Source organism: Dendropsophus ebraccatus, chromosome 1 (assembly GCF_027789765.1).
Source record: "Dendropsophus ebraccatus isolate aDenEbr1 chromosome 1, aDenEbr1.pat, whole genome shotgun sequence".
NCBI classification, from domain to species: Eukaryota; Metazoa; Chordata; class Amphibia; order Anura; family Hylidae; genus Dendropsophus; species Dendropsophus ebraccatus.
This window is the reverse complement of record NC_091454.1, coordinates 214,373,196-214,395,110: the sequence shown is the minus strand read 5'-3', so window position 1 is coordinate 214,395,110 and position 21,915 is coordinate 214,373,196. Positions and strand designations below refer to the sequence as shown.

The following is a 21,915-nucleotide window of genomic DNA, read 5'->3' as shown; positions in this document are numbered from 1 at the left end:
GGGGTGGGGGTGGAGGGAGAGAAAGGCTCACACACAGATTTTTGTGTCTTCAGCAGAAAGAAGCAGCTCAGAACTGGGAAAAAGAGACTGAATAAATAATAACAAGTATTGAAGGAATTGTTAGTCTCACCAGGCGCAGCAACATATCAAAAGTTATGTTTGTGGAATACCATTTTAATTGTTTGCTAATCTTTCGGTTTATGTACACATCATGTGTTCTTAATTAACTAATGACTATTGTTCCGTGTATTATGGTGACTGATTTCAGTTGTTTGTCTGTAATCGTTCATTGTTTTTTGGTGGAAACGAAAAATCGCTTAGTCTAATAGGGCGCTTATTTTAGGTTTAGTAATGAGAGTCCTTGTACGTGCTAGGAGCGCACAGCTTGGGGTTTGTTACCCTGGAGAGCATTGTCTGTGAGTGTTGGGTCCCTCTCGGACTCAGTAATGGTGGACTCTGTTGGGGTGTGAATCATTAAATGACTGAATGAGTGGAAACAGATGAACCCCTTACGCTCACACTCACAGGCTGGGAGGCAGCATACATGACGTCCACCACTAAACATGTTTATTTAGGTTTCCATGAACGTCCAAACCCAGTGCGGCCTGGCGTCTGCCCAAGCCACACATTCCCAGCAGGCTTTGCAGGCGGCCACATTTGTACTATAGTGTGATATTGGCCGTACGCTCTACGCATCATCTGACATTAATAAAGATGTACGGTACATATTGCTGGTGACTGTACAGAGGAGGGAGAGCGATCACAGTCTTCTAGTACGACAACTAAAAGAATTACTGAGCGCTGCTTAGTCCTTCATAGGCGGCACCCGCAGTACGGAATACTAGCCTGGCGTCACATAGACTGGCTGGAAAGACTGGATATTCTACTACCCTCTGGGGCGCAGAGTCTGGGTCACAATTACTAGTATTCTAACCCTTTTCTGCAGGTGCCTCACTACCCCTACAGCTATACCCCAGGGTTGTACAATTACAGGCTCTATTCTTGTGAAATGCCTACATAACCTGAATTACGTGATCTCCCAGAAGGCCGGGGGCAGTGTGTTTTAGGTTGTAGTTCTCTGCCTCTCCCACACTATACAATCAAGCTCTGCTTATTCAGATTGGCCGCCAGTTTTAACATTCCACGGTCTAAGGCCCCTTCGCAAGTTGGCGGCCATTTTTATGGTCAGGAAACACTGATTAGAAAGCTTTTCCTGATGCAGGCCACATCTGTGCCCTCCTTCTATAGCTTCTCCCTCTGTTGCTGCTTGCGCTCGAGTGACATCACTGGTGGGAGGTAGCGACCTCTTGTGGCCGGAGGTCTAATGCTGCCTTCAACCAGAAGTGATTGACAGGGTCGAAAGCCAATGGCTCCTTGCCATGTCAATCACAGTGCCGCATTTTACTTTATGCGCTCTTGATTAGGAGCACATACTGTTACAGGGCAGCATCAGCCTCCAGTAGCACTTGTCCGGATGCTAGTACAGGCTCAGGCTGCCATACCATGCATCCAGAATTATGGGCAGATATGCATCTGGAGCTGTCCAAAATTGGGAATGCCCTCAAAAGATTCCATGGGACAGAGAGAGAGAGCTAGCGACAGACAGAAAAGGGGTATTCTGGGCAACAGTAAAAAATCCAGGGGGAACAGGTAGTGGGATCATAATAAAGAACTCCTACTTACCTGTTCCTGTGTCCCGCAGTGCATCATCACAGCTCATGGTCCCCCACCGTGCTACCAATCCTGTGATGTCACGGCCCCACTCAGAAATGCCCACTCAGCCAATCAGTGAGTGATGTGGGACAAAGCTGCAGCCACTGACTGGCTGAGCGGGAAGTTACTGTGGGGCTGCAATAATTCAGGAGCGCGGACGCTGACAGAAAGCTGACCCCCTATATCACTGTGGCTGACCTCTATATCACTATGTGTGACCCCCCTATATCACTATGGCTGACCTCTATATCACTGTGTGACCCCTCTCTAGATCACCATGTGTGACCCCTCTATAGCACTACGGGTGACCCCTCTATATCACTATGTGTGACCCCTCTATATCACTATATGTGACCCCTCTATATCACTATGTGTGATCCCCCTATATCACTATGTGTGACCACTCTATAGCACTACGGCTGACCCCTCTATATCACTATGTGTGACCCCTCTATATCACTATGTGTGACCCCTCTATATCACTATGTGTGACCCCTCTATAGCACTACGGCTGACCCCTCTATAGCACTACGGCTGACCCCTCTATATCACTATGTGTGACCCCTCTATAGCACTACGGCTGACCCCTCTATATAACAATATCTTGCACTGTTAGCACGGAAGGTCCATCCTTGTTTCGCCACACGGTATGATGTATTAATATCATGCCGGGACTGGGGAGCCAGTTCTACTTTACACCAGTGTGATAAATAACTCTCCTAGTGTCTAAATGGCCATTGGAGTTGGGAGTCGGTGCGACTCCACAGCCCTGCTTGTTGTTCCCATCCTCTCTTCTTTTGGGTGGTGAGAACAGCACTCTCTACTCCGTGTCACCATGCTGTTCACAAACACTGATGTAGGGAAGTAGTGCTAGGGTCAGTATAGGGTGTAGAGGAAAGCAGCAGACCTCTTGGGTGACCATGCACCACAAGCTGACCCCATTTTCATTTCTACCATGGTTTCCCCTCTCCTCTATGTACGTTGCTGTTTGTGGACATCTCAGACACCCCATCACATCTTGGAAACTCAAATAAGAAAAGACTCTGGAAGGAGGAGCACCAGAGATGTCAGCCTTGCACCATGGATATGTTTAATAGTTTTGACGTTGGTCACCTCATATTATTCAATATTTCTTCTTCTTGCAAGGCCAAGTAGTGACTGATGGTGATAAGTGTTACTCAGGAAACCTCCATATCTCCACCATCTGTCCACCAGAGGCTGCAGCCACTGTACGTCCAGCCACGCTGACCTGAGGGAAGCAGAAAGATGGATATAAGGGAGACCCATAGAGCAGCCAGAGACGTCTCAATTACAGGGAGGTGTATACACACAGGCTAACCAAGAAACCCCAAAAAAATCAGCAACAGAATAAAATTTATGAAACAAAATGTTATTAAACATGTTATATAACATGTCCAAAGTTTATGTTGGTCGTGATCTGGGTGTTCAGAACCAACGAGCAGAGAGAATCACTCAGCTAAGTTCTTCTCTCGCTGTTGCTCTCCTTGCTGCAGGACAGGAGTTTACAGAAAGTCTATGAAGTCAGTTTTCTGCGCCGAGGAGAGAGACAGAAGAGAGAAGAACTTAGCCATGAGCTTCTCCCTGCTGTTCTAGCGATTGGTCTGAACACCCAGACTCCGTTTGACGTGTCTCTATGACATGCTAAAGTGTTTTCAATATTAGTAATGCCTTAACAACTATGGCTCATTTAGCTCTCTTTCCTAAGGTAAAATGGCAGCATAAACACGACCTTAATGATTCTCTACAAAGGAAAAAGTCACTGGTGAACATAATTAAAAATACCAGAAGTCTTGTAGCTTCCCCCTCATGTGTCAGTTATGGTTACGCTGGAATATTACTGTGATTTGCCAAATGTTGACATAGAACCGTAGCCTTATCCTTCCAACGTGACGGCCTTACCCCATTGACTACGCTGCTGTGTGTGTGTGTGCGGAGCGTCCTGGGCGGATCAGTAGGAATGTGAACCTGGAAACAGAAAACAGCGTCAGGATATCATCTGTGATCTACTCTATATACAGAACCAACGTCAGAGATATACATGTAAGCAGGATAAAAGACTTATCTGACTCTAATGGCGTCACCTATAGGCCTCCACATTAACCTTGTGCTATAAACTGTTTTACTGTACGGAATAGCAAAGACTATTACACTAGATGAATCTACAAAAATATGGTATAATGACATACAACGGCCCAATGGATAGGATTGCCATATATCTCCGGTCTATATACCAAACGAAGGCTCAAAATGTGATGTGAACACAACCTGATACAGAACACACCAAACACGTATATGCTTACCTTCATAGTTTTATCTGTGGATGTTGTGTAGAGCGCACCAGCTGAATGCCAGATACCAGTGACCTGGGATGCATGTCCTACATCGAAACACTGAACGGAGGGGGGGGGGGGGGGGGTCAAAGAGGATGCAGGGGAACACAATGAAGGACAGAAAATGATACAATGAAGAAATGAAGAATGAAGTGGATGTTAAGAGAAGGGAGAAGAGAAAGAGGGGAAGACAATGGGAGAGAAGATAGGGGTAGGATGAGAAGAGAGAGAAGTGTAATGAAGAAGAGGAGGAGGAGGGTCATCAAGTAAAAGGAAGGGTATGAGGAGATATATGTAAACAGGAAGGAAATGAATAAGAAAGGGAAGAAAAATAAGGGAAAGGATCATAGAAGAAAGAAATAGATGACATAGAGAGGATGCATGGACATGGTCAGGTGAAGAGCATACCCATGGGGACAGGAGGACATAACATAGGGAACAAGGTGTGAGGACAAAGAAGACAGCGTCAGAGCATGCTGTCCACCGGATATAATATATAACCCTAGAGATTGTTTTTTACCTAACTCTGGCCCTCCAGTCCCCCCCCAACAGGTGATGACGTGGGGATATCCCGTACAGGACACACATGGCGATACCTGATGGACTGGATATAGTTATACCAAGGAAATCCTCCCAACATGACCACTGAACACTGCTATGGATGACCCTACTACACATACAACAAATCAATGCTACACTACATAACACCCCAACTCTAGTATACAGATATTAGTCTAATCGGATTATGACATACACCCACCTACGGGTGTTGTGCAATGTTTTCTTCCTTTGGTTAGATTTAGGATTCTTGTACATGCTAAAAAAAAGGGGTCATTCAGGGTGAGAAAACCATGGCTGCATTCATACCAAACATGTGAATAGCTGTGATGCAGTTTCTGGAACAATCGACAACCATGTTTTATCTAATCCTGTACAAACCCTTAAAGTGTCACTGTCAATAGTCCAGGCAATTTTAACTTTGTAATTGGGTTTATTAGGCAAATATACCATTATTTGCATTCAAAAAGACTTTCCCCAGCCCCCCCCCCCCCCCCCTCCGCTCTCTCATTCACTGCTCATTATCAGGAAATCTCGACTCTTTTACATAAGTCGAGCCCTGTGTAATCTATGGAGAGAGGGGAGATTAGTCACCAGCAGAGAGCAGAGAACAAAGGATTACACAGTGGGAGCTGTATGAAACCCGGTATTCAAAGGTCAGAGAGGTCAGTGCTGACTTCAGAGGAGATAGCCAGGTGATGTAGCTGTAAATGAACTCTTTGTTGTCCTGTTTTTGTGTCTCATCTCCCTTCACCCCTCCCCTCTCCATAGACAACTATGAAGACGGGGGAAAGCTTCATAATAAAAATGCATTTTTCGGCTAATAAACCTAATTACAAAAAGTTTCTTAAAGTTGCCTGTACTATTGATTTCTGAAAAAAAATAATAATAATAATTTTATATATATATTATATATATATATATATATATATAAACAGTAAGATGCAGAATGGGCCATGATGCAGGAATATGATAGATACATCACTCACTTCCATTACTGCTCAAATCCCAGACCCAGTTAACAGATCTCCCTCAGTACAGGCACAGGTGACAGTAATATTTAGGTGTTATTGGCATGTTACTAATCCTGGTAATATCCTGACAGGGGACACATCTACCACACTGTACACGGATGGCACTATGATTTGCATCCAAAATGTACCGATAGCACACTGTAATTTCCAGTACCCGCAGGTGCTGGAATGTTCCTTCGTGGCTCCCGTACACGTGGATAAGGCCTTGGTTGTCTCCAGCCCACAGCTGAGGAGCTTCATAGGACATGCAGAAGAGGTAGTTATCCAGCTGGGGGGAGAAAAGACATATAATAAAGCTTTCCAGCATCTGTACATCACTGGTCCTGGTTGCTGCTCTCCCAGTTTGTTCTACTGAACACTTGTCCCCCGACCGATAAAAACCTTTCACATGTCCCTAGATAGGACAATCATCATAGGAGTAAATAATCATCTGGCACCATTAACAGATCTGGTGCTGGAGGAATGAATGGAGTACTGTCTTTCCTCCACAGAAGATAGGTACAGGCCCCAGAGATGGACCCCACATCTAACAGCCACTTCTATCCTGTGGGGAGGGGAGTTCTAAAGACCATGTACTTTATAGAATGGTAAGCCTACCTGTATTCTCTGTGAGACTGCATTAACCCTGCGATCAAACACAACCAAGGTTCTGTCCTCGCTACCAGATACAATGTGACGGTCATCGGCGACAAGAGACAACACTGGACTGGAATGTATCTTGCGAGACTTAATCAAAGGTGACGAAGCTGAAAATGGAATTGGTAAAATAGTTACTGTACCTGTATATAGTACTACAAACTTGCAACGACTATATGGTGTTAGTACTTCCAATAAGATGCTCTTAAAAAGGGGGGGCTCTGCTGTATTACTACTTGAAGGGAAACTCTGGCAAAAAAAATTCAAATCAACTGGTGTGGGAGCTATATAGATTTGTACTTTACTTCTATCAGCTGCTGTATGCCCTGCAGGAAGTGGTGTATTCTTCCCAGTCTGACACAGTGCTCTCTGCTGCCACCTCTGTCCATGTCAGGAAATGTCCAGAGCAGCAGCAAATGCACATAGAAAACCTCTGACACCAGTTGATTAGAAAGAAAACGATTTTCGCTGGGGTACCTCTGTTAGCCTTCTATGTTTCCAATCCACTCCTGGTTTTGGTTGTATTTGGTGTATTCTCTCCAGTCTGACACAGTGCTCTCTACTACCACCTCTGTCCATGTCAGGAACTGTCCAGAGCAGCAGCAAATCCCCATAGAAAACCTCTCCTGCTCTGGAGTAGGGATGGTACGAACCTGAACTCTCGGCAATGATTCCCGCTGTCTTCCACCTCCGTGGAGAGGGTGGATACAGCCAGAGGACAACCTGTAAAACTGGGATACAGCCTATGGCTATGGCTGTATCCCAGTTTTCCAGGCAGAGAGCCAGTCATCCCCGCAGAGCACACTAACAGGCAGAGAGCCATGACTAGTTATGGCCCTGACACCATCCAGATTACTAGTTCCCATCTCTCCCCCTGCAGCGCGAGCCGGAATAAAAAAAAAATCTTTTCTCCTAGATGTGGTACTGCAAGTAACAGACTACAAGCTGGTGTACTGTAGACTGTAGCAAGATATGAAAGGAGCATCTACCAGATAACAGCATGTCTTCTATCAGATATATCACATTTATTACATTACATACTGCCCCATCAACAGGCAATACAGCAACGGTCGATTCCTGAACCAATACTGTAGCTTTCCCGCAGGCACAGTCTCACCTCTTGGGTCATACACACTCACTCGCTTGTCGTAGGATCCCGCTACTAAGATGTCAGGCAGATAGGCCAGGCAAAGGATAGCGGCTCTCCCCCTGCATGGAGATTAAGATGAAATCACTCTGGTTCTGACATATTACTGTGTATGCAGCATATTGTTCCCTGTTATCAGCAGTGTCAGGCTGGGGAGATTCTGACTGGAGTATTATTCCTGAGAACAATGGACGGGAGGTCCATAACTTCCCTGCCCCCATGATGACTCTGCTCTCTCCAGAGATCTACGTCCATATATATGGTCAGCTGACCATGGAAAGCGCATGGCAGATGTCTGGGGAAAGAGGAACTCTGCAGTTAGACTTCACCATACCAGAGTGGAGTCTGACAGAGTCTTTCTTTCCTTTCCCTTATCGTAGACCTTATGCACATGTGGCTGAGGTGAGTATGCATGTGTATGGAGGGGTCAGGAGAGACGGCTGCCTAATATGTATCTTACCTGATATCCTGAACCAGCTGACCTTCAGCTCCAATATCCCAGATCTTCATAGTGCTGTCCCAGGACCCGGAGCACACGCGATCCTCACAGGACGCCAATGACCAGGCCCAGCCCTGTGAGCAATATCATATACATTATAGTGGCATAACAACTATGTATAACTAACTCACCTATTAGTAGTGACGGCCCCACACCATCTACTATGCCAGAATGAATGAGCTAACATCTATAGTATATGATCCTGGTGTGCCCCCTGGTGTAAGAGGAGGGTACTGTAGCACCCTTACCTTATGGGTACCAGTCTTGTCTGTCCCCAAGGGCTTCACTAAGACTTTCTCTTTGTCTTTTCCCAGATTTCTTAGATTCCACAGGCAGACGTTCCTATCCCGTGACCCAGACACGCATAAAGATCCTCCCTGGGTATAGAGATGCAACATCTGGTCATTGTTACTTATAGGAAGGGTAGGTATCGATAAGAGTCCATGTACAGCACTGGATTAATAGTACATCCTTTTGCTTATAAAAATAATTGTGGAGTAGAAAGCAGCTACAGATAAATGTGAACACAGTCGTATATAACACATACTGTATATAGATATACGTATAAATAACACACCTGTAACAGGAGAACCGCATCTACGGAGGCGTAATGACCATCAGCCAGCGAGAAATGTTCTGTCCTCCCATTATCTGACCAATGAGAGAGCTGCTCCTCCAACTCTATACAGGCAGACGGCCAATCAAAGTTCTGCTCTGTGAAAAGAAGGCGAGGAGGGTGAGACCAAACCTGGGGAGAGGTCTGTGAATTAGGATGAGGAGGGGTCTGTGTATTAGGATGAGGAGAGGTCTGTGTATTAGGATGAGGAGGGGTCTGTGTATTAGGATGAGGAGAGGTCTGTGTATTAGGATGAGGAGGGGTCCGTGTATTAGGATGAGGAGGGGTCCGTGTATTAGGATGAGGAGGGGTCCGTGTATTAGGATGAGGAGAGGTCTGTGTATTAGGATGAGAAGAGGTCTGTGAATTAGGATGAGGAGGGGTATGTGTATTAGGATGAGAAGAGGTCTGTGTATTAGGATGAGGAGGGGTCCGTGTATTAGGATGAGGAGGGGTCCGTGTATTAGGATGAGGAGGGGTCTGTGTATTAGGATGAGGAGGGGTCTGTGTATTAGGATGAGGAGAGGTCTGTGTATTAGGATGAGAAGAGGTCTGTGAATTAGGATGAGGAGGGGTCTGTGTATTAGGATGAGGAGAGGTCTGTGTATTAGGATGAGGAGAGGTCTGTGTATTAGGATGAGGAGGGGTCTGTGTATTAGGATGAGGAGAGGTCTGTGTATTAGGATGAGGAGGGGTCTGTGTATTAGGATGAGGAGAGGTCTGTGTATTAGGATGAGGAGGGGTCCGTGTATTAGGATGAGGAGAGGTCCGTGTATTAGGATGAGGAGGGGTCCGTGTATTAGGATGAGGAGAGGTCCGTGTATTAGGATGAGGAGGGGTCTGTGTATTAGGATGAGGAGGGGTCCGTGTATTAGGATGAGGAGAGGTCTGTGTATTAGGATGAGAAGAGGTCTGTGTATTAGGATGAGGAGGGGTATGTGTATTAGGATGAGAAGAGGTCTGTGTATTAGGATGAGGAGGGGTCCGTGTATTAGGATGAGGAGGGGTCCGTGTATTAGGATGAGGAGGGGTCCGTGTATTAGGATGAGGAGGGGTATGTGTATTAGGATGAGGAGGGGTCCGTGTATTAGGATGAGGAGGGGTCTGTGTATTAGGATGAGGAGGGGTCCGTGTATTAGGATGAGGAGAGGTCTGTGTATTAGGATGAGAAGAGGTCTGTGTATTAGGATGAGGAGGGGTATGTGTATTAGGATGAGAAGAGGTCTGTGTATTAGGATGAGGAGGGGTCCGTGTATTAGGATGAGGAGGGGTCCGTGTATTAGGATGAGGAGGGGTCCATGTATTAGGATGAGGAGGGGTCTGTGTATCAGGATGAGGAGGGGTCTGTGTATTAGGATGAGGAGGGGTCTGTGTATTAGGATGAGGAGGGGTCCGTGTATTAGGATGAGGAGGGGTCCGTGTATTAGGATGAGGAGAGGTCTGTGTGTCCTGATGTCTGTGTATAAGGATGAGGAGGGGTCTGCGTGCCCTAATATCTGTGTATTAGGGGAAGAGGTGAATGTATAGCAGGGTTTTTAGTATAACTCACGTTCCACCACTGGGAAGTTGTTCCTGACCTTCTTCTGGACCCTCACCCTCCAGGTCACTTTCTCTGACACAATATCCCTGAAGGTGCGGCACACCAATGGCAGCACAGTGAGGATGAAACGTGCATCCAGATATGTCAGTATGTGCAAGATAAGCTCAAGAGGAAGAAGTAACAGCGGCGAAGACACTTCTCCATCCTCCCCGGATACTGGAGATTTCTTCAAATCCAAGCCGCCATATTGGATCCCACCCTGAGCCTCCATAGGCAGCGAGTGCGGTGGTCGGCTGGCTTGTAGGGACACAGTGCTAAGGACCCTTGACACATAATCCTCTGCTTCTCTTTCTAAGGCGTCAGCGTTTCCACCATCAGAGTCATTTTCAGACTCCGCCTCCTGGGCACTTGCCATGTTGACTATGAGAGAAGGCGAGAACCTTCAGCGACTATCTCTGCATCTACACCAAAAAAAAAGGTAAAAACGGGGAAGATGTCAGGGCACCATTCACCCATAAGGTGCAAAAGAAGAGGAAGTATCTGTAACAACCCTAATGCCAGATTCTAAGGTTGGTATTACACGGGCTGATGGGGGCCTGATAATACCTGTAAACGAGCAGCGATCTGCTAGATCGTCGCTCGTTTACTGGACCTATTACACGGCCCGATAATCGTTAAACAAGGGCTGCAGGGACATCATTACCGATGTCCTTGCAGCCCTTGCTTAACTACATACATTACCTATCCACGTTCCAGGGCTGCTGCTGCTGCTGCTGCGGTCTTCTTCTCCCCGGGTCCTGCGCACTGTAGCTTCAGTGCTTTATCATTTTTCTTTGAAGATTTGTTTTATAAAGAAGGGAAGGCAGCGAAAGGAAAAGAAAATAAATGAGACAAAGTTACAACCTCCTTTATCCCCCCCCCCCCCCCCGTCCTCCCCATCCACTGGTCTTCAAACAAACTAAAAAAAAAACAAAAAAAAAACTTAACCATCCTCCAGTCAACACTCTTTACTCAAATTTACTGCCAAAACCGTTCATATATTAATACAGATCTCTCCCAATCCATCACACTAGGGGTCTCCCTAGAGATCCATCTTCGGACCATCACCAACTTGGCATAGAACAACCATCTTATTATAATATTGATATTTTCTTTAGAAGTTTTAATCGCTGATGTATCACCCAGTACTGCCAGATAACTCACTCTAGGGATACAAAATCCAATCCTCTCCTCTATTTTACCATAAACTTGAGACCAGAAATTAAAAAGCTCATTGCGAGGCGTGGCTAGCCGCTGGGGAAGATGGCCGCTTGAACAAGGAGCTCCGCTCACTAGCCGCCTGCTACATTAGCAAAAACCCACTTATAGCCGTCCCCCTGCTTGCTGACCTCTTCCCAAGGCCTCAGAGATCGCCGGGCAGCGGTATTGAGGCTTCCGAACCCCGGGACGAAGCGGAGGAGAGGACACTGACCGGCAGCCCCGCGCGCACAGAGCCCTCAGCGCCATCTTGGGCGAGAAGACCGGGTGAGCACTTTCCCAGATCTGAGCACCGCTGCGCTCACAACCCCCAGCGACAGACCGGAGGGTACAGTGCTACCTTTGCACCCACCTATTGCGGCTCCTGCCACCCGGACGCGGCTGAGTCCCCGCTCCGCGGACTCCACGTGACCCCCGCCATCTTAGCCGCGCGGGAGCCTGTGAGGTGCTGTATACGGCATTGAGAAGCCGCCTCGGAGCGCACTTACCCGAGCTCCACGTGGTGGGGAGACCCCTCCGGTACCTACAGCTCCTACCCGAGCGGGTTCTTCTCCCTGGCAGACTCCGGGCGCTCCACGCGGGCCTAAAGCAACGATCCCCCCCACTCCGTCCCACGTGACCGCCGCCATCTTGCGGTCCCCGGCGGAGACGCAGCATATAAAGACCGGCGCCTGGGACCTAACAACGGGCCCCGGCTCCTACTATCTCTGGGCCTCTATAAGCTACTGCAGAGACTACAACGCTATAGCACTGAAGAGTGCTGCCACAGCCCCAATCCACCAGAGGGAAAATATACAGAGGGCTGGAGCCATCAGATCCCCACTCTGAACCCTCTCTTAGGGACAAGGACTCTGCTGGAACCAAGGTAACTGGCATTACTCCTCCTCAACTCATACAGAGGACTCTGCGCCAATTTTTCCCTATTATACAGACACCCCAATCCCCGCAGAGACTGATTGCTACCCCACCCCCCCTCTGCCAAGGGAACCATCCCACCCCATTACTTTACACTACAGCAGGCGCTTCCCATTTAGCAGACTTGAATACTCAGGAAACCACTATGCCTTTTAAAAGTACTCGTTCCACTTCTTCCGCAAAAAAGGGCCCCGTAAGACCATCACAGGGATTGGCGGAGTGGCATTCTTCCCGGGACGAGGACTATGAGGCCACCCCAACTTTATTAGCCCAACGGAAAAACTGGCGCTCTTCTACAGAATCAATAGTGGAGGACACGGCTGACCAAACCGCTGCGCTCCAAAACCCACCAGAATGGCATACACTACTTCAAGCCCTCCCTACTAAAGCAGACTTTCAGACACTAGTATCAGAGGTAAAAGAAACATGCCGAGCGGAAATCGCTCACCTCCGTAAAGACCTTAAACAAGTGACTGATAGGGTGGACTCATTGGAACAAGACCATATTGATCTCAGAAAGCATTTCTCTGTCTCCCAAAAACATACCGTTTTGACTACCAAACACCTTCAAGAGACTACCAGGCACCTGGAAGACCTGGATAATAGGGGCCGGAGACATAACATTCGAGTGCGGGGTCTCCCAGAAGACCCCTCAGAGGATCTTAAAGCGGTCCTCCAGTCACTGTTTAATTCTATACTTGAGCGCCCAGCCGACACTCCACTACAATTGGACAGAGCACATCGCGCCTTGCGGCCAAGGGGTCCTGGTACACAACCCCGAGATGTCATTTGCTGCGTGACTGACTTCACTACCAAAGAGCTCGTTATGTCTGCAGCCAGACGAGCTGATAATGTGGCCTACAATGGCACCCCAGTTCAACTCTTTGCGGACCTCTCCTGGCTGACCTTACAAAAAAGACGCCACCTGAAACCGCTGCTGAGTACACTAAAAGATCACAACATCCCTTACAGGTGGGGATTTCCTTTTGCTCTGATCGCCCGAAAGAACGGCCAAGTAGCTACGCTATCCACACACGCTGATATGGATGATTTCTGTGCTATCCTGGATATCCCACACCCAGATATCACCGATTGGGAACTCCCCCTACCCCCGCGGATTCTCCCAACAGAACGGCTTCATGGGGACTCCCAGAAGAGGAAACATCCCCCTCCTAGAGGTTCAGCTGGATCCTCCCCAACCTGACTTGAATACCTCCCAACCCATTACGCATGGGCCTTGATGGAACTTTCGCTCCCCCTCCATGGGACGAGCTAGGAATCCCTGAGTTGAACAGCACTTCCCTATGGTCCCCTTTCTCCCCCCCCCCCCCCCCCCCCCCCCCCTCCCCCCCCCCCCCCCCCCCCCCTCTTTCCCTCCTTCCTTACTACCCCCCTTTCACCTTTGCCCTTTTAACTAATTCTCCCTCTTGTCCCCTCACCGGATGATCGCACCGCTAAAGAATAATTAGAAGAGGGGTCCTCTAACAATGCGGCGCACATAACGTGCTACGTGGACTTAAGCGGGACTGGTTTAAGTTTGGTACCTGGCGCAGCTTCTCTGTGCCATGATCTAGGTTATAAGCCTAAGGGCGGTTGAGCATACAGAGCTCTCTGACTGTTCTAATAATTGTTTTCTGTTGTAACTGATTACCCTGACCCCCATTGGGCTGGTACGCCTCCACACCAGTTGGGGTTGATATCGGGCTCCCCTACTCTCCTCCCTCCCAGCCTGCTGGGTGGACGGAGACACAGGGCCCCCCTTAAAGGAGGACCTAATTGTCTACTATTGCACGACTACCCCAACCCAAGGTTTCCTGGGGTGTCTTGTACGACATTCCGGGTGTCACTTGGTATTGACTATTTATATCTTGTTTGGATTGTTTTATCACATTGTTTTTATCCTATCCTCCCTCTTTCGTTGTCTTGTCTATCTGTGTTGTCTTCTGTGCTTCTTCTCCCCTTGTGTGACCCATCTCACCTACTAGACTGTTCATATTCCGTGGAGCTGGTGAGTAGATCTACACATTACCTCTTTAGTGCTTAACCTATTGGGATACTTAATGATGGTGAGATTAATGTCTTTAAATGTCCATGGCCTCCATTCTAATGCCAAACGCAAACTCGCTCTGACGGAATTCACTAAAACTGGGGCGGAGATAGTGTTTCTCCAAGAAACCCACTTTGATACTTCCGGGAATTTTAATTTTGCTAAGCACCGATATCCGACCTCATATTCGGCCCCCTGTGATCGCAAGCGAGCGGGAGTGGCCATCCTCATCTCTCGTACATGCCCCATTCAGGTTCAGTCCTCGACATTAGATGCTGGAGGTAGATATATTATTCTTCAAGGTACCTATAGAGGCCTGCCTATAACTCTCTGTAACATGTATGTCCCCAACTCCCACCAGATACGATTCCTAAATAGACTACTACTCAAACTCTCCCGGCTACCCCCCTCCACCCTTGTTCTTGGAGGCGACTTTAATGCCATTTTCTCTGAACGCACTGACCGTTTCTCTCCGACTAATACGCAAACCCCGCCCGCGGTAATTACCTTGGCCAGAGAGTTTCGCAAGGTGATTCGCAAATTCTCCCTATACGACTTGTGGAGGATTAACCATCCCTCGGACAAGTCTTATTCTTTCTACTCCTCGCCACATGGGACATTCACACGCATAGATTATTTCTTTGGAAATGTCCCAGCGGTGCGGATTATGAAAGATGCCCACATGGGTCTCATCACATGGTCGGATCACGCGCCGGTGATTTTAGATCTCAAAGACTCTGCCATGTTCACTAAGACGTGTCATTGGCGTCTTAATGAAACACTCCTAAAAACTCCTCATCTGAAGGATAGCCTAACTACTTCCTTGACGGAATATTTCACCATTAATACAGGCTCGGTGGGGTCCCCGGTAACGCTTTGGGAAGCCCACAAGGCGGTGATGAGAGGCCACTGTATTTCCCTGAGTACTAAATTAAAAAAAGATAGGAACCATATGATGGATAAGTTTACTGCTCAGCTGCGATCTCTAGAAGCTAGATTGGTTGCCTCCCCTTCGGTGGCACTGCTGCGGAAGGTGATGAGTGTTAGAGCCAAGATAAAAAACCTAGCCCTGCATAAAGTTGAAAAACTTCTCATGTATACGAAGCAGAGGTACTATGAAAGAGGCAATAAAGCCCACACTCTCTTAGCTAAACAATTAAGGGACGATGCTGAGCAGCGAACGCCACATATCATTAGAGGGCAAAATGGTTCTCTTCTCCATGACCCCTCTGCTATAACAGAAGCCTTCAGGGAATACTTTGCCCATCTCTACACTCTCCCGGACGCCTTACCGCAGTCCCCGACTGATCGTACACAGCTAATTGACGCTTTTCTATCAGACTGTAAGCTCCCCACCCTGCCTACAGAAGCCCATGAGACATTAAACTCAGAAATTACAGCCGAGGAATTAGGAGAAATTTTGAAAAACCTGCCCAACGGTAAATCCCCGGGACCTGACGGGCTGACCTACCTTTATTACAAATCTTTTGCCCCCATCCTCATCCCCCACCTCCTAACAGTGTTTAATAAGTTCCTCCAGGGAGAACCTATCCCCACATCTATGTCCCATGCTTTTATCACACTGATCCCCAAGCCAGGGAAAGACCCTCTAAGCTGCGGTAGCTACCGCCCTATTGCGCTCCTTAACGCTGATTTGAAATTGTACACTAAGATCCTTGCCACGCGATTATCTCTGTGGCTTCCCCAACTCATTGACAAGGATCAAGTGGGCTTCGTGACCTGCCGGCAGGGGGGAGACAACACTAGACGGGTGATCAACCTAGTAGATGCAGTGAACCAGGAGAAGGGATCGGCCCTGTTATTGAGCCTTGACGCAGAAAAGGCCTTTGATCGCCTGGGGTGGTCCTTCATGCTTAGAGTGTTGGAAACGTTTGGTATAGGGGGGGCCTTCCTCACAGCGATCAGGGGCCTGTATACTTCTCCATCTGCAGCAATTAAGCTCCCCCATGCACTATCCGCCTCCTTCCCGATACATAATGGCACAAGACAAGGTTGCCCACTCTCACCCCTGATATTTGTCCTATGTATTGAACCCCTGGCGGCAGCGATACGTCACCACCCGGATATCCATGGTATTCAAATCAGGGGAGTTGACTTTAAGCTCTCCTTGTTTGCGGATGATGTCCTACTGTCGATCACTCAACCGCACATCTCTCTGCCCAATCTACATACTCTTTTGACCCGCTTTGGCCATCTCTCAGGGTACAAAGTCAACACCCTTAAAACAGAAGCCCTGCCCATTAACTTGCCGGAACCCTTGTTGACCAACCTGAAATCCAATTACAAATATAATTGGAAGGAACACTCCCTCAAATATCTAGGAATACAGATCTCCAATTCCTACTCCTCGCTATACACGCACAACTTTCCCAAACTCTTCTCTGACATACGAACCTTGTTGGATAGATGGCACACGCTACCTCTCTCGCTACTAGGAAGAATAGCAGCAGTTAAGATGACACTGCTACCCAAACTCAATTACTACTTTGAGACTTTGCCAATCCAGGTCCCTCTTACTGCGCTTAAATCATTGCAAGCAGCCATACTCCGCTTTGTTTGGGCTCGTAGACGGCACAGAGTGGCCAAAACTATACTGTTGGCGCCCAAATCTTTCGGGGGGTTAGCCCTTCCGGATATACTCTGCTATTACTGGGCAGCACACTTGCGCCATATTCCAGCCTGGTCCGCACTGCGAGCTTACTCAAAGTGGATGATCATTGAGAAACTTTGGCTAGCTCCCACTCATCCCAACTCCTTTCTGTGGGCTACCTCAGACACCACCCTTTCAGGCCCTGTCTTGGGCCCGATCGCCCACACTAAACGGATCTGGAATACCTGCATGCGCAAGTTTCCCCTAACCTCCCAACACTCCCCAATGACCTCATTCCTATTCCATCCGAAATTCCCGGACAGCCTCACCAGTGGACTGACAAAGCATTGGTACGCTAACGAGCTATTCCGATTTGCAGACATTGTGAATCCGGCAGACCGCACCTTGCGATCCTTTGTGAGTCTTTCGTCTGATTTTAACCTCCCTCTTGCAGCCCAGTACCAATACCTTCAGATAAAACATTACATGTTGTCATTATTCTCTTCTGCTACGGTATCACTCCCAACAGATTTTGAGAGACTTTGTAGGGCAGGTGTGTCTACCAAGGGCCTTATCTCTGACATATATAGAATTCTTAAACAACCCTTACCGGATACCGAAGTGAGGTATCCCTATATGGATAAATGGGAAAATCTTTTTGGACGACAGCTACCCTCGAATGTGTGGGGGATAATCTGGGACAGGGCGGCTAAAACGTCTATATGTGTCACATATAAAGAGAACCAATATAAAATAATGTACTTCTGGTATTATACTCCAGAAATTTTGCATGCCATGAACCCAACAATTCCCAACATATGTTGGAGGTGCCAACGATCTCCGGGCTCTCTTCCACACATTTACTGGGCCTGTCCGTCTATTACCCCCTACTGGACGATGGTCAAGGGATTACTTAGTGAGATCTCGGGACTGGATATCCCGTTAGATCCAGTCTTTTACCTGTTTAATGTAACCACGCTTAAAGTTGGTCGTACTACCTTAAAACTCCTGCTCCATGTCCTCACAGCTGCCAGATGTTTAATTGCAAAATATTGGAAACGCACTGCCCCTCCGACTAGGGAGGACCTTTGCGCACGCATTCTAGATGTGAGAAACATGGAACAGCTGACGGCTATGCTTGATAACAAAATGGACCACTTTAAAAAGGTCTGGCGCCTATGGGAGGTATACTGGGAAGAGAGAAATATTACCCATCCACCACCGCCCCGGAGACATCAGCCTTAACAATCAGAAGACTATCCCCCCTCCGTTCCTGATTCCCCTCTGTCGTACTCCCCCCCCTCCTCGTGTTTGTCTTGTCTAGTCTTTGTTTGTCCCCCCCTACCCCATTTTTTTTGTTGTTTATACAGCAACATGGGATGTTGCCTATGATTACTGCTGCTAGGATGAGTGAAGTTCCCTATATCTACTTGTATTAAGCTTTATGTGGTGATATGTCAGTAGTCGCGGCTGCGATCCGTGCTCTCCGTTGGACTGCCTTAACTTTTGGTATTATGTTCCTGTTTCTTATCTTTCTCTATCTGCTTTTATGCTAGAAAAGAAAAAAAAAACGAAAAACAAAACTTTAATAAAAATACAATTAAAAAAAAAAAAAAAGCTCATTGCAGGACCATAGTAAGTGAATGAAATCCGTTCTTTCCTCCCCACATCTAGGACATTTATCATGAGTATATTTCCCAATTTTACAAAGAAACAACGGGGTGTAGTACAGACGATGCACAATGTTGTATTGAATTAACCTATGATTCCCTGCTTTTGACACTCTCCTTATATTTTTATATATCACTAACCAATCTAGTTTTTGATTTCCTCCTAACTCTTCTTCCCATTTCTTTTGGGAGCTAAACTCTATCTTTTTCTCCAGTCCAAGATATTTATAGACTGTTGATATTTCTTTCTTTTTTATTTGTTGATCTCTTACTTTATTTATCAACCAATCCTGACCACTCTGAAATCACAGGCCGGGACCGCCGCGGCCTGTGATTGGCCGGGCGGCCTGTCAACTGACAGGCCACTCTGAAGCTACAGTGCGCAGGACCCGGGGAGAAGAAGACCGCAGCAGCCCTGGAACGTGGATAGGTAATGTATATTGTCAGTCGCCGGCCGCGCACCGCTATTACACGTTACGGTGCGCGGTCGGCGCCCGATGAAAATAGGTCCAAACCTATATCAACGATCAGCCGATGATCATTGTCATCGGCTGATTGTTGTATTTATTACATGTTGTATTTATTACATGGAGCGATAATCGGCCGAATCGGGCCAATTCGGCCGATTATCGTTCCGTGTAATAGTACCCTAATGTGAATAGAGAGCAGGACTGGTGGGCTACGCAATAGAGCAGCCTAAGGACATCCACCATGGCGGTCACACATGCTCAGTTCAACTGCAATGTCTTGGAAACACTGGCTGCATGTGCAAGCACAGAGGATTGTGGCAGTGACACAGGAGACAGGACCAAAGTCTGCCAAAGTCATGATGAGCCTTCACATGTGGGCGTGACCAATATCAGGCGGCCATACTCACTATGCAACCCCATTTACTTTATACTTAGAAAATAGAACATGACCTTTTCAAGCTTCCTCTGTCGACATACATCATCTTCGGTCCCAGGCTGAATGATCCCACCTCCACTTCTGAGACCGACTCATCTGGCAGCGAGGGCCCGCTCAGCCAATCAGTGACTGGCTGAGAAGGCTGCAACATATTAAAAGTTCACTCTGAGTGGAATACTCCTTTAAGGTTTACCTCTCAGTGTGGCCGCTGCCGGATCGGCAGGGAATTCTTCTCTTTGTCTTGAAACTCGGGTATCCATGTCCATGAACCACGCCATGACCGAACCGCACACAACCTACACTGGAGACCGGAGTTTGTGCGCATTTCCGTCACGCAGTGGCTCATAGCCATGGATAGCCGAACTTCCAGACAAAAAGTGAAATTCACTGCTGTTAGTTATGCTTAAAGTGTCACTGTTGTTTCATTTTTTTGTTTTTTTGCAGAAATCAATAGTCCAGGTGCCATTATCTTCATTCAAAAAGCATTTCCCCTAGGTCCCTCCCCTCTCTCATTCACTGCTCATTATCAGGAAATTTCAACTCTTTTACATTAGTCGGGCCCTGTCTGTTCTATGAAGAGGGGAGAGGAGGGAGATTAGTCGCCAGCAGAGAACCAAGGATTACACAGCGGGACCTGAGTGAAAGCCGGTATTCAGAGGTCAGTGCTGACCTTAGAGGAGATAGCCCGGTGATGTAGCTGTAAATTAACTATTTGTTGTCCTGTTTTGGTGCCTCATCTCCCTCCACCCCTCCCCTCTCCATAGAGAACAATGAAGACAGGGGGGAGAGCTTCAAACTGCTTTTTCATGATAAAAACGCATTTTTCGGCTAATAAACCCAAATACAAAATTTCTTAAAATCACCTGTACTATTGATTTCTTCAAAAAACTAAAATTGAACGACAGTGACACTTTAAATCTTTTTTTGTTTATTTTTTTTTAACAACTGAGTAACAGCGAAATGGCCCCTGTGCTGCCACCAATGGCTAAGTCAGGAACTGCAGGGATACTCAAGCCCCGATTCCAGCAGTTACATGTGGCTAGGACTGCTGCATTAAGCATTATGGATACAGAGCCTCCCCTTATGGATAATGGCCCCTCTGCTGTCACCAATGGCTAAGTCAGGAACTCCAGGGATACTCAAGCCCCGATTCCAGCAGTTACATGTGGCTAGGACTGCTGCATTAAGCATTATGGATACAGAGCCTCCCCTTATGGATAATGGCCCCTCTGCTGTCACCAATGACTAAGTCAGGAACTGCAGGGATACTCAAGCCCCGATTCCAGCAGTTACATGTGGCTAGGACTGCTGCATTAAGCATTATGGATACGGAGCCTCCCCTTATGGATAATGGCCCCTCTGCTGTCACCAATGGCTAAGTCAGGAACTGCAGGGATACTCAAGCCCCGATTCCAGCAGTTACATGTGGCTAGGACTGCTGCATTAAGCATTATGGATACAGAGCCTCCCCTTGAAGTATATATGATGCATGTTTACAATAGAATAGACATTACACTTGGGGTAGCGGCCTTTGTCACTAGTTACCCAGCTGACTCTGCTACACCGTGCTTCGGTTGCTGAGTTAAAAAAGCAAAAACCTAAAATAACCCCTACAGGTTGTGACAGCTATACAGTTGTTACCATACATAAACCTTGGCACAAATATAGTAAAGAAATCACTTAAATTTAAAAAAAATCTGGGTTGCCAATAGCGACCAATCACAGCGCAGCTTTAATGTCATAATCTGCTTTTGAAAAACGAAACCTGCGCTGTGATTGGTCAGAAGTAAAACCTGTTGCTTGCAGCAGCCAATCACAGTGCAGGTTTCATTCAAAGCTGTTCTGTGATTGGTTGCTATAGGCAACGCTTTTTTCCCTTGTATTTAGCGCCCCCTATCTATTACTATTATTATATGAGACTTATAGACAATAAGAACTGCATGCTGTATCATCACATGACAGGCTCGCAGACAGTAACGTGAAGACAGCTATGCCCAGCAACTACAGCCCGCGACCCGCCTACACAGCACGGAGCGGGTACAGTGCCGGGTAACGGTCGTCATTTATACAGTTCCTGATATTACTCACCATCTAGTAATGCTACACACCTGTCTCCTTGGACACCGCCCATGCTTCCGGCGCCTATCGATGACGTCACAGCGACACAGGTAAAAGCCGGGACAATGATACGGAAGCGACTAGCCGTAACCATGGAAACAGTCAGGGAACCAATAAGTGAGCGAAGGGCGTGGCCTGAGAAGTTGACCATTAGTGACTGCGGTTAGGAGAGAGCGCACCCTGCTGGTGAAAGTTGTGAACAGCGCTTTATTGGAATTTATTGGAATAATATCATTTCCCTTTGTCTGGGATGCGCCTGTATACTGAGACATGAACAGAACCTATTTAATGTATCTC

The 21,915-nt window shown here is 47.3% G+C and overlaps 1 protein-coding gene across 3 annotated transcripts; it reads right to left on the bottom strand.

The window, feature by feature from the left end:
- Positions 1-2,780: 2,780 nt before the first annotated feature.
- FBXW9 (F-box and WD repeat domain containing 9) lies at positions 2,781-21,697 on the bottom strand. 3 transcript variants are annotated; one of them, XM_069977990.1, is made up of 11 exons: positions 21,609-21,697; positions 10,104-10,555; positions 8,516-8,652; positions 8,187-8,315; positions 7,900-8,012; positions 7,410-7,501; positions 6,254-6,402; positions 5,811-5,924; positions 4,035-4,124; positions 3,634-3,699; positions 2,781-2,962 (listed from the first exon to the last, which is right to left on the bottom strand). In XM_069977990.1, the coding sequence occupies exons 2-11, from the start codon at positions 10,507-10,509 to the stop codon at positions 2,888-2,890; spliced, it is 1,371 nt and encodes a 456-aa protein (XP_069834091.1). In that variant the 5' UTR covers positions 10,510-10,555; positions 21,609-21,697; the 3' UTR covers positions 2,781-2,887. The 3 variants fall into 3 exon arrangements, 2 of the variants coding, with proteins under 2 accessions (XP_069834091.1, XP_069834007.1); XM_069977906.1 differs by having other exon boundaries at positions 21,589-21,696; XR_011363968.1 differs by lacking the exon at positions 2,781-2,962 and having other exon boundaries at positions 5,785-5,924; positions 21,589-21,696.
- Positions 21,698-21,915: the final 218 nt, after the last annotated feature.